General features: G+C 38.3%; 1 protein-coding gene across 6 annotated transcripts in view; it reads right to left on the bottom strand.

The window, feature by feature from the left end:
• The window catches only part of LOC126457236 (nuclear pore complex protein Nup93-like), a 225671-nt gene that overhangs the window by 84843 nt on the left and 127770 nt on the right, over nt 1–13058 (bottom strand). For all 6 annotated transcript variants that reach the window (XM_050093369.1, XM_050093373.1, XM_050093370.1 and 3 more), the window contains 4 exons: nt 12267–12433; nt 11342–11533; nt 9749–9875; nt 9500–9650 (listed from right to left, as the gene is read on the bottom strand). In XM_050093369.1, the coding sequence (XP_049949326.1) occupies nt 9500–9650; nt 9749–9875; nt 11342–11533; nt 12267–12433 (637 nt within the window). The remainder of the gene's footprint in view (nt 1–9499; nt 9651–9748; nt 9876–11341; nt 11534–12266; nt 12434–13058) is intronic.

Below are 13058 nucleotides of genomic sequence, written 5' to 3'. Positions count from 1 at the left end.
TGAATATAAATATTTTCTATGTTATTATCAACAATGTCGCCACCATCACCTTCAAAATTAATGATTGAATTATTCATCACATCACCAATCTCACACCAGTATTCTGAAGTTTCTGGATTCTCTATATCCAGGCAGTATCCACTCCAATCATTTTGAGTTGCAGTTCACCATATGAAACAAGGATCCTCTCAGAGCACAAAAATGAGAATGCACCTCTTTAAAAGACAATGACACAAAAGTAGGGGGTCAGTAGCTGCAGTTCTCATTCTACACCGATATTCTGCCAATCACCATGAGGTTCATTGCAGAGGGTACATCCTTTATCATTTATTAGGGTTTCTTTCCGTTCCATTCACATATAGTGTGCAGGAAGAATGTTCGTCTGAATGCCTCTGTGCATACAGTAATTATTCTAATCTTGTCCTTATGATCCCAATGCGAGCAACACATAGCAGTTTGTAGTATGTTCCTAGAGTCATTATTTAAAGTTGGTTCTTGAAACTTTGTTAATAGACTTTCTCAACATCATTTATGTCTGTCTTTAAGACCCTGTTCCTTCAGTGTGCCTGCGACACACTCCCACGGATTAAACAAATCTGTGGCCATTCGTGCTGCCCTTCTCTCTACAGATCAATATCTCCTGTTTGATACAGGTCCCACACACTTGAGCAATATACTAGGATGGGTCAGACGAGTGCTATGTAAGCAATCTCCTTTGTAGTCTGATTGCACTTCCCCAGTATTCTACCAGTAAAGCGAAGTCTATCACCTGAGTTACCCACAACTGAGCCTATGTGATCATTCCATTTCATTCCCCTACAAAGTGTTACACCCAGGTATTAGTGCGAGTTGGCCGATTCCAACAGTGGCTCATTGATATTATAGTATAGGATACTACGTTTTTTCATTTTGCAAAGTGTGTAGGTTTACGTTTCTGAACATTTAAAGCAAGTCGACAATCTTCGCACCACTTCAAAATTGTATCAAGACCTGACTAAATATTTAGGCAGCTTCTTTCAGATAGTGCTTCATTATAGATGACTGCGTCATCTACAAAAAGCCTGATGTTACTATTAATATTGCCTGCAAGATCAATAAGATACAACAAAAACGGCACGGGTCTCAACATGCCTCCCTGGGGTACAGCTGATGTTACTTCTACATGTGACGATGAAACTCCATCCAAGATATGCTGCGTTCTCCCTACCAAAATGTCCTCAATCTACTCACAAATTTCACTTGATACCCTACATGATCATACTTTTGGCAAGAAGTGTAAGTGTGGTACTGTGTCAAATGCTTTTTGGAAATCAAGAAATACTGCATCGACCTGATTGCCTTGATGCAAAGGTTTCAGTATGTCATGTGAGAAAAGTGCGAGTTAGGTTTCATATGAGCTATGTTTTCAGAATTTGTGCTGGTTGACATTGGGTATGTCATTCTGTTCAAGATACCTGATTATGTTTGAGCTCAAAATATGTGCTAAGAGTGGACAACAAATCGATGTCAGGGATACTGGATGGTAGTTTTGTGCATCACTTCCACTACCCTTCTAGCAGACAGATACGACCTGTGCTTTTCTCCAAGAACTATGGACGGTTTTTGTTCGAGGGTTCTACAATAGATTCTAGTTAGAAGAGGGGCTAACTCAGCCACAAATTTGGCACAGACTGAGATAGCGATTCCATCAGGTTCTGGAGCTTTGTTCAATTTTAATGATTTCAGCTCCTTCTCAACACCACTGACATTAATACTTATTTCATTCATTTTTTCAGTGGTACGAAGATTAAATTGGGGCAATTCTCCTGGTTTTTCTTTTGTAAAGGCACATTGAAAACGGAGTTCAGCATTTCGGCTTTTGCTTTCCTACCCTCAGTTCCACTTCCTGTCTCATTCGCTAGGCACTGGACACTAACTCTGGCGCCACTAACAGCCTTTACACAAAACCAGAATGTTTTTGGGTTCGGTGAAAGATCATTCGACAATAGTCTGCTGTGGTAGTCATTGAAGGCGTCACACATTGCTCTCATGACAGTCAAATGCATTTCATTCAACATTTCCTGTCTATAGCCCAATGCTTTATTTGGCACCTATTGTGCACTATTCTCTGTTTCCTTGGAAGTTTCTTTACGGTGACTGTATAATATGAAGGTTCCCTCCCATTATAAACTGTTCTACTGGGTATATATCTATCCAGTGCATAGTCAACTATTCTTTTAAACTTGATCCATAGCTCCTCTACATGCTCCTGTCCTGTGCTGAAAGTTTCAAGTTCCTCAATGAGATATGACACTACTGATTTTTTATTTAGTTTGCTGAACATAATGTATCTTTCTGCTTGTTTTAGTTGTTCTTTGTACTTTGGTTATCATTGTTGCCACAACCGCATCATGGTCACTGATACCAGTTTTGATGTGGACATCCTCAAAGAGGTCAGGTCGATTTGTTGCCATTAGACCAAATATATTTCCATTGTGAGTGGGGTCCCAGCTATCTGTTCTACGTAGTTTTCAGAGAAGGCTTTTAATAACATTTCACAGAATGTCTTATTGTGCCCACCGTTAATAAAGCTACAAGTTTCCCAATTAAATGTTGGATGATTAAAGTCTCCACTGATAACTCAGGGTGTATACGTGGACAAGGAAAAAAAAATTCCTGGATTTCCCGGTTAAAAATACACTTTCTCCCGGGTGACAGTATATTATCCCTTATCAATCCTTTGAATGGTTATGGTTTTATACACGGGCGTACAATTTCCCGGCACTTTAGAAAACGAAACTCGAAGAAAAAAGACACGTTTTGGAAATATCTTTTATGTGCAGCAACATGTACGCTGCATATTTTCACATTACGAAAGCATACATTGGAATTCCACCAAACACAGCATGTTACTTTCTGAATAATTGAAATCGAGTTTTCGATGCGCTTTTGTAAGCTGTTTGTAGCTCATGTCACGTGATCTCGCCAGCCAATGACAGCGGATATTCAGAGCATAGGACACGTGATGTAGTCAGCCAACAGCAACATCACTGTTAAGTAGCACGAACTCACAAACAGGGAAAGTTAATAGTTTAAATTAATATACATAGTGTTGCTAAAAGAAAAGAAAAGCTTTCACATATAATATTGGTCTCAAGCTGGAAGAGAAGCTAAGCTTTCGCATATACTGTTTATCTTTTTTGCGCGTGTTACACTTTAAGATATATCACACAAATGTGCCAGTAAAATTTTTAATAATGACATAGATATCTGATCTTCTGGATTCGAAATTCTTCTAAATGGCTCATCTTCAGGGTTCGAAATTCTTCTAAATGGCTCATCATCAAAGAGTTGATTTTTGAGCACATTTAAAGTGCATACTTAAACGGCACATTCGTTTGTCCAGATTCCCAATGAAGTAGACCTCAACCTGATATTAAGCTTTTCAGTGTGGTTTTCTGAATGTAAATTTTCTTGGTGCACCAGTACTGTATTATATCATGTTTGATTCTTGATTATGGCATAATGCCATACGTGCTAGAAAACGAAAATTTGCACTTGAAATGCAGCGAACAGTTGAAACTAGCCAGTACTGTGGAATTAAACATTTCATTTCAAATACATTGACTGCCTCTGCAGAAAAGGTTAACAAAAGTCAAATTTCTTTAGCAAACAGACAAAAATAACTTCATTGTTCCACAAGGCGATTAATGCTTGACTGTCAGAAAGGTGGAAATAAAATAAAATCTGAGACTAAAGACATATTTCAGCCTTTCGTAATTATGTGATGTGTTTTAATTCACTTGATAGCTCCCGGCCACAGATATCCGTTTTGTTTTCATTTGACGTGAGAGTAAACGAAGGGGAAACAGCATAATCACTAAATGTAAACACGGGTCACGTGGAAACTACCTACTATAACTTAGACTGCTCTGCGCATCAGTCCCGAATTTACGATGTTTGCGAACTGGGTCAATACTAAAAAAAATCGAGTTTTCAAAATATGTTCATCTTGTAGTGCACATTTTTCTGAAAAGTCTGAAACATAAAACATATGTATTCAAGGAAATGTAAGAAATATTATTTGGTCTTAAGTATGCCTAAGTGCAGTGCCACGCCTCTTCATAAAGCATTTTTCTACCGCACGTCCAAACTGTATTCAGGAGAGTAGAAACTGAAATGTCCTGTGGTGCCTCTCCTGCTCTCAGTCGGCCAGTTTGACAGCCTGCCCCTCTTTTAAAAATCTCGCAATTAATAACGGATCGGATTATTTGTAATCGAGAGCACAAGAACTCTTCAGAAAATCTAAACTCTCTATTGCCTATAGTTAATAGTGACATAAAATTAAATATAGCATATATAAAACCAATACTGACAAGAGATAAGCAAGAAATTACACATTTCTTCAAACCTTAGCTCCTAGTATTTTTTCTCTCTGATCTTGCTACACCTTTACATGGCGTGCTTTCCTTTCTGCGAAAGAATCTATTACCTCATCAAAGTTCGTCAAACGTCTTGCTACATGAAAAATTGAAATGTCGTTATCTAATACTGAAAAAGCTGTTAATATAAATAATACTCTAGACTGGTGTGGTTTCTCGATCTGATTACAGCTATTTTGTCACTGTCTGCTAGATAAAAACAAAATAGGCCTTTCTAATATGGCAGCAGTTTTGTAACGCACCAAATAAACGAGGCTGTTTTGGCACAAATGGCCATTTTTATAACACGACAGAATATAATCCAATAAGTACCAATATTAAATGCCTTTTAGGCATACTACAAGCAAAAAACTTTGTTAGGAAATAGTTTCACATTTCATTCATACGCACCAGCTTCTCAAGCATGAGATCGAAAAGTAGTATTACGAAATTTTTATATAAATTTGGGATCGTCTTGGTCTTCCATAATTTGTGTGATGTCCCCGTTTCTTCTCCTTCCTCATTCTAACAAACAATTTTGTCATCACCAATTCTTTAGCTACTGCCGCCACTGTCAAAATTTGTTCGCCGATTAACTTCACTAACCCTGCCAGAATCACAGGTTTAGTTGTCCCACGATTATTTTCCAGTTAGGCGTTATTATGTGTTCGAACAACACGTTTTCCGCTTTACTTCCAGAATAGAACTTACGCGGCTGCTAGCCGGGGACTGTATTACTGGTCCTTACTAGTGTAGCGATTTGGCCAAAAATTTTCTGTCAAAATTTCGTTTTCCTGGATACACCGAGAAGATAATACGTAATCTTCTCACTTGTTATTCCTGTCAGTTGTTTATTTCCATTCTGATGGTCTGAATCTATGGGGTTCGCTAGTAATTATAACAATGCTGATCATTCGCAAACCCAATCAACTACATAATCAGACAGCAATTGGCATTCATCCATTCGGCTTTACTCACTCAGCTCATATAGCCCCGTCCCCTTTTGTCTGCAGAAAGTTTATTTCTAGATGCGACAAGGATTCTTCTGACAGATACATCACGTACACACTGCTTGCATTTAAAAGTCAACTTATGATTCAATCAGAAATCAACTCAAAATGTGTTCAAAAATGTTCAAAAACCAACAGGGAAGCATTTCAAAATCATATAAATAATCGATACGCAAATGTGCGCTGGATGCTAGGTGCTTTGTGAAACAAGTTTTTTTCCTCAAGAATATGAATTTGGCACCCCCTTTTCCCGGTAGCATCTAGCTGCTTGCTGCGACTGCTTGCACAGCCAACAGCCATATTCCTGTTGCCAGAAGCGGGAGAATCTACTGCTCAAACATGACTCAACTGCGCTTGCGCATGAGCCCGTGTGTAACTGCTAAAACAAGTCGACTGTAAACAGTTGCGACTTCACGCTCACTGGAGGCAATTTGTTGTTATGAAGCACTGCATAGTCTTCCTAAAGTCTTTGACACATTTTCAATTGGCAGACACTTGCATGAGCACTGTGTGTAGTTGTTGTATATGGCGCATTTCCTTTGCAATTTAAGTTATTTTCGTTTTTTCTCTAGTTTATGTTTTATTGTTGAAGTATTATTCTGCAGTAGCGGCATACAGTAATATCCTTTGTTAGAGTATCGGTTCTTACCAGTCAAAATTACAAAAATTTAACTGAAAACTAAAACAATGAAAAATTCGCGGAATTCTAAAAATATCCTAGGTTTTTCCCGGTTTTCTCCCGGATGAAAAAATTCCCGGGTTTTTCCTGGATCTCCCAGTTGTCCCGGGTCATATACACCCTGTAACTACAACATGATTGGGGAACTTAGATACAAATGGACTGAGGTTTTCTCTTAAGTTTTTGATTACATAAGGAGATGAGCCTGGTGTCCGACAGAAGGATCCAATAACCATTTTATGCCCTCCCCTGATACTGAGCCTTGTCCAAATAATATCACATACAGTTTAGATTTCTGTATTGGTGGATTTAAATTTCTTATCAACTGCAACAAATACACCACCCCCATTTCCATTTTGCCTATCCTTTTGATATACACTTAAATTTTACCCAAAAATCTCATTGCTACCAATTTCAGTTTTCATCGAGTTTTCTGTACCTAATATTATGTGAGCTTCACTGCTTTTCATGTGCTCTCCAAGCCCTGGCACTTTGTTGCAAATGCTTCAGCAGTTTACCATTACGATTTTAATACTCTCACCTATGGGAGGCATTTCTTTCAATCTTACACTGATACTTCTGGGTTTCCTACAGTTATTGTTATCTGGGTTGGATGGAGAGTCACCTAACTAAAAAACTCTTGTGTGCACCTGACACACAGTCAACTACCTAACAGTAGCCTGTGATGTGTAGTGCATGCCTGACCCATTTAGGGGGCCCTACAGCTATCAACTCTATGGCACAAGTCCAGGAAAATGCAGCCTAGCTTGCCACAGAAACTTCCAAGCCTTTGGGTCAGTCCTTCACTTGTCTCAGAACCAAAAGGCCACGATCAGGTCTGGGGCAATACCACAAATTGTTGAAACTCTATGTGCAAGGCTGATCTTCTCAATCTTCTCTGCCATTTACTGACATGATGCAAGTATGGCGTTGGGGCCCGAGATGACAGGCATAATTTGTTCCAATGTTTGCCATGATCTGCAGTTGGTTGCACCCTTTTCCCTCAATGGCTGTTGGAGTAGCCTCTTCAACACGCTGAATGAGGCCTCCAGGCATTCACATTGAGTGCACCTGGTGTTCCTATCTGCAATTTCCTTAAGGGTTACCATAATTTGCCATATGTTTGAACTGCCGACGATTAAATACACCCCTACCATTCTGTGTATGCCTCCTCTTGATACCGGAGAAACAAGTTCCTCCAAAACTGGTGACATGAGTCCCACTTGCTCAGTTTCAGTTTTAGTGATAGATAGCACCTCAAACTTGTTAGTTAGGGGGATCAGTAGAACACCCCGAGTACTTTCTGGTCCTTGCCCACTTCCTACAGTACACTTAGATCTATCGTTGACATGCCACTCACAGTCAAGTGGATGAGTAATGACAGATTCTGTACTTTATGCGGAGGAGACAGGATCTACGGGAGAGGACAGTACTTGAGGTACTGCTGGTAACAGTATCACAGGTCCAGGACTCTCAGGAGCTCTTCCAACACACCAATTCACAGCAGCTGTCAATCATTTTGACAGTAGTCACGGCAACGAATGTCAAACAATTGAGCTCATGTTTGAGAATGGCATTCACAGTGGGGCTGCATTTTGGCTAGTGCAAAGTATTACATGGCAGAGAACAAACAACTTTAAATTAACCCCACTGATTATCTTTTATTGTGTCAAGTTAAAAAGTTGCTAATTTCCTGTAAGAATTGAAGCAAATACACAAAATGAGATTTCTATTAAGGTAACTCAAAAACATGTGGCAAAAATTATTAGTTTCCTAAAATGTTTTGAAGTTATTATAGTTGTTAGCATTTATCTTTTAACAAAGAATAGTCTAAATCCTTTTACCTAGTCTCTGTGGAGAAGCATTCATGCTCACCATGTCATCCTCAATGCCACTGTCTATATATGTATGTCTACCACTCTCTCTCCTTTTGTCTTTCTTTCCCCCTGCCACTGTCTCCAACACATCTAGAAAGTTCAAAAAATTCTGAGGGTCCAACAAATTTCTTCCCTTGTACCACACGTTTAAAACTCCTGTCAAAACTGCACCCTCCTCTATACCTATGTGTTAAAGTATACCAGTCTGGGAGGGTCCAGACTCTCCTAGTCAATATATGGTCTCAACTACCTGTACATTTCACTGTCCCTCCTCTTCCTTTCTTTCTCCCACAGCTTCTTTCACCATCCATTTCTCTTTCACTTTTACTGCCAGTGTCACTCACTGACTACCACAGTCTCCTCTTTTTTTGGCTCCCAGTGCTATTGTCTTCATCCCTCTTTCTCTTGGTGCCACTTTCTCTCTTCCACCATCACTGCTTCCTTTCTCTTTCTCTTTCTCTCCCAGTGCCACTGTCTCCTCTCTTTTCCAATGTCATTACCTCTCCGCTACTCTCTTTCAGCACATAGACGTGCGAATATATGTTTGCATGCCAAAATATTTGGTGAAGGAGGCGGAATGAGGATTCAGGCAGCTGGTTCCCTTCTTGTTACTGTTGCAGCAACGTGCACTGTTTATACAAAACAAATCCTGAGAGGTCAGTAAAGACTGGACATTTTATATATATATATATATATATATATATATATATATATATATATATATATATATATATATATATATATATATATATATATTTATATGCAGTCCCCAACAATCAGTCTTTCCTTCTCAATTCGTCTGGTAAGTCTCCACTGACCCGAGGTTCTGGGTGTCTTTTTGTATCCCTTTCCCTAAACCGTTCAAGTCCTTTTCCTTCATCTCTCTTCCTTCCCCTTCAACTCTTTGGCCAGAATAAGCCACTGGCTCTGTAAGCTTGTAAAAGTTAAACCTTTGTGTGTGTGTGTGTGTGTGTGTGTGTGTGTGTGTGTGTGTGTGTGTGTGTGTTCTGCTGCTGCTTGGCGAGTAGATTTTTCATCTATCCATTTACATTTAATTTATATAATCTGATGCATTTACACACTTTGATGCATATGAGGATGTGTTGAAAAGTAATGCCTTGGAAAATTTTTAACAGATGAAGATTGGATGGAGCCAATTTGGGACTGTACTGAGGGACTGTAGTGATGATTATTGATGACAGTGAACCAAAAGAATCTGATTACTGCGGGTATTGTAGATGTCACATCATCCATGTGCAGTCTGGCATTGTCATGCTGAAGGAGAAGGCACTCCATATGTGGATAAACTTTCTGAATTCGAAACTCAATTACAGCTGTTTCTCATGCACCAAAATAGTTACATTACACATTTTATTTAAAAAGCTCTAAGAGTTTTCACATGAAAAATCTGAAAGCATTACTTTTCTGCACATGTAAGTAAATTATGTGTAGAAAGGATGAAAAATAAATATTACGCTATTCTTATGGGTGAAAAGCAAAAATGATGATGATCTGATTGACATTCTACATTACCTGAACTCCGTGGAAGGAATCTATGTAACCAGGTTTCCGACAACCATCAGACTCCAGGTAGCCCAAAACTTCATCGAAATTTCTTGCTTCCATGACCAGATCACTAACGCACAACATGAAGAGATTCTTGCCATCTGCATTCTTCATATTTCTGTATAAAATTCATCAGATTAAAATCTAAGGAATGACAAAGTTGGCTCAAGCATGTCAGGACTTCATTTATACAGTTATGTTCCATGTAGTGTTTACCTCAAAAAGTAGTAGTACTGGAGAGCCTCCAACGGATTTGTAGCTTCAAACTTTCGGACATAAAGCATTATTAGTCGCGCTAAATTTAACCTTCTTGCAGGTGGATCATCATCCGGTTCTACTGACACTATAAAAACAATTTTTTCAGTATGCAAGACAAGTTCAAGAACCAAATTCACAAGTTCCTTAAACTAAACCAGGAACTCTTAAGAGGTCTAATCACACAACTACCAATGACACATTAAGTCTAATTAATTTAAACCTTCACATAACTGATTAGAGGCCTTTAAACCGCAGTCCTCAAGACATTTTTAAAAAAATTTTGACGGTGATTTGTATATTTTATTCACTTTTTGTAAATTTATTATATTACTACAGATCTAAGCCAAATAATGAGCTTCAACAATGCTATTTTAAATTCTTAATCTTCTACACAATTCAGTGCATAGTAAGCTGGATGTGCAACCCCACCCCCCAAAGAAAACACTCATCATCACTGGCCACTGCAATGTAGTTAGTAAAAATTCTGATGGTGTGAAACTGCATCTTCCGAATGTCATCATTATTAATCCTGCCTGTTGTTGTCACTAAGCTCTAATTCTGTTCTAAGTGGTTGTTAAATTTTTGTGAGGCAAACTAAATACTGAAGCACATGGTTCATTTGTCAGCTAATTGCTATGCCTATTGAAATAATAATTGTCAAGCAACATTCTATGGCATTTCTTAGGGCTCTATAATAAACATGGCTCCATCTCACACGTCCCAACATACAAATACAAAAACTTTTTTTGTCATAGTACTGCACTTGTAAACCAACTGGTTGGTGCAATGCAAACACTATGAGTTTACTGTTTTATTCATGCAGCAATCATATTTATATTGTAGTACTTTGGAAGATATCAAACTTTGAAATGAACTAATCATTTGTAGTAGCCCCGCACATATTGAAGATGGTGTAAGATTGCCATGTTCTGTATGTCAGACACAAGCTCATCAACATAGTGCATTTAGAAATATGAGATAAAAATCCGTACCAATATGGTTTTGGTTATCACAGACATGACAGATAGTTAAGTGCAACAGGCTATGGGAAACCAAGCCATTTCCAACAAAACCTAGCAATTTTAAACAATAATCAAAAAGAATGAACCCAATAGCCAGAAAATTAATGATCCTGTTGTCTATGAACCACCCCTTACAAAACTTGGAAGAACAAGAAATGCTCAATGTGTGTTATTCTTCCGACGTTTAAAATACATCCAAAGAAGTTGGATAAATCTTCAACGAAATATCACACATGTTGTGCCTTCTGCGCAATATCTAGGCAGTTCTGGGAGTATAAGATTATAAGGGGAGGAGGGGGGAGGGGGGAGGCAGGGGGAGGGGGGGGGAGAGAGAGAGAGAGAGAGAGAGAGAGAGAGAGAGAGAGAGAGAGAGAGAGAGACTTCTTGGTTATGTGCACATACACTGCTCGATGTATTTGCTTTATGATAATTAGTAAGCTCTTCACTATTAAACACAACTTATACCTTACTTTCTGTCATTGTCCACCTACAAGACAAACAATTGAAAATGTATATATAAGGAACTCACACAATGGTGTCTGTATACTTGGTGGAGCAGCAAGTATACTTTGTTCATTAAGAACAAGGGCGATGTGAACTGCATGCACCTTCAGCTTATCTGTTCGAGTAAGGAATTCAATAGCTGCCTCAAACTGTCCAGTAAGGAATAACATACTGAAGTAGAGCATTGGCTGTTCAGAGGCATTATAATGACTTTCACCTGAAATAACAGAAGTCTTTATTTACAGTTACATCACAAGTCTTGAAAGGTTCTAACTTAAACAAACATGCTGCTTCAATACGATCACTGATACATAGAATACAAATCACAACAACATAAACTTCATATTAAGCTACAAAACCATGGAGAAGTGATATTTCAGTTCTATGGCAGCTAAAAACTCTTTCATATCACTACAGAGACCATGTACGTTTAAAATAAATGAGAAAGACATACCAGACACAAGCAAACAGGGTTTACTGCTAAAATCGTGATTTTTATCTTTTACCTTATATCCTCCATCTACAAAAACTGTCTGGCTCTCCTGAGGAAGCAAATGCTTAGAGAATTTACAATGATTCAAATGTTGTAAATATTGGTAAAAATATTAGTAGTTGTAGGAAGAAGGGACGAAGAGGGACAAACAGAGAGGGGAGGGAACTTGTAAGATGAAAAGGTGAAAGGGAGTTAAAATTATTATTTGTAACCATAATTACAGTAAGCCTGCAACAAAAATACTGTCCCTTTTGAGCTAGCATTAACACATGTAAGCTATGAGAAGTTGGTTTATAAATGAGTCAGTTACATCAATCATGTGTCCTGAATTGAAGGGATTCTCTACAGATTTTTGTGTTAACCAGGTTTGAAATATATCATAACTAGATTTACTTATAAGCTTTAAATTAATAAACTATCATGACAAAATTTAATATTGATAAATATAGAAATGTACCTTGTTCTTCCAAAATCAAAGATTGTAGTTCAGGATAAGAAAATTTTGTCCCATCTGCACTATTACATATCTGAGACAATTTCATCCATAAATAGTCATCTGCTGTTTTTATAACTTCTGAATGTTCCTCCGAAATATCACATGCTCCAAGTATTCCAAAAACGGCCCTGCAAGATTTTACATCATATTCAGAGCATTTCATCAATGAAAACAACAATTTTCACAGAAAACAAATGAAACATTCTGCAAGCACATTTTCTGTGCGAAAAGTTGAGAGATATTAAGCTCTCTGAATTAAGAGTTCTATCCTCTGGAGTAATGCACAAAACTGATGAAACATTTTGCCTGTCTGCTCCAGCTGCATGTATAAAAACCTGACACACACATAAAAGACCGTGTATACTGCACTGAGAAGTTGGACAAACCAAACATCGACCAAATGACATCCCGTACAGGCTTTACATTTTTGTTTAGCAAAGTGACTCTTACTGATTCTCTGGAGCACGTCGGTTCTATTTTACTGCAAGATATCACCAAACTTTTTCAAGCATGTCTCGTCACAAGCTATTTCATGCAAAATGCAACTTTTATGAACAGCTGGAGGGTGTTGCCATAGGTAGTCTACTTAGTGTAGTGATGGCCAACTTCTTCACAGAACGTTTTGAATTACAGGTGCTGGACTTGGTATCTTGTAAACTTACGGCATGGTACAGATACGACTATGATACCTTGACTGTGTGGAGCCATGGTGAGGAACAGCTCCGTTACTTCGTAAGACACCTGAATGCTCTC

Source organism: Schistocerca serialis, chromosome 2 (assembly GCF_023864345.2).
Source record: "Schistocerca serialis cubense isolate TAMUIC-IGC-003099 chromosome 2, iqSchSeri2.2, whole genome shotgun sequence".
In the NCBI taxonomy this organism is placed as follows: domain Eukaryota; kingdom Metazoa; phylum Arthropoda; class Insecta; order Orthoptera; family Acrididae; genus Schistocerca; species Schistocerca serialis.
Note: the sequence above shows the minus strand (reverse complement) of the source record. Positions and strands in the feature narration are given on the sequence as shown.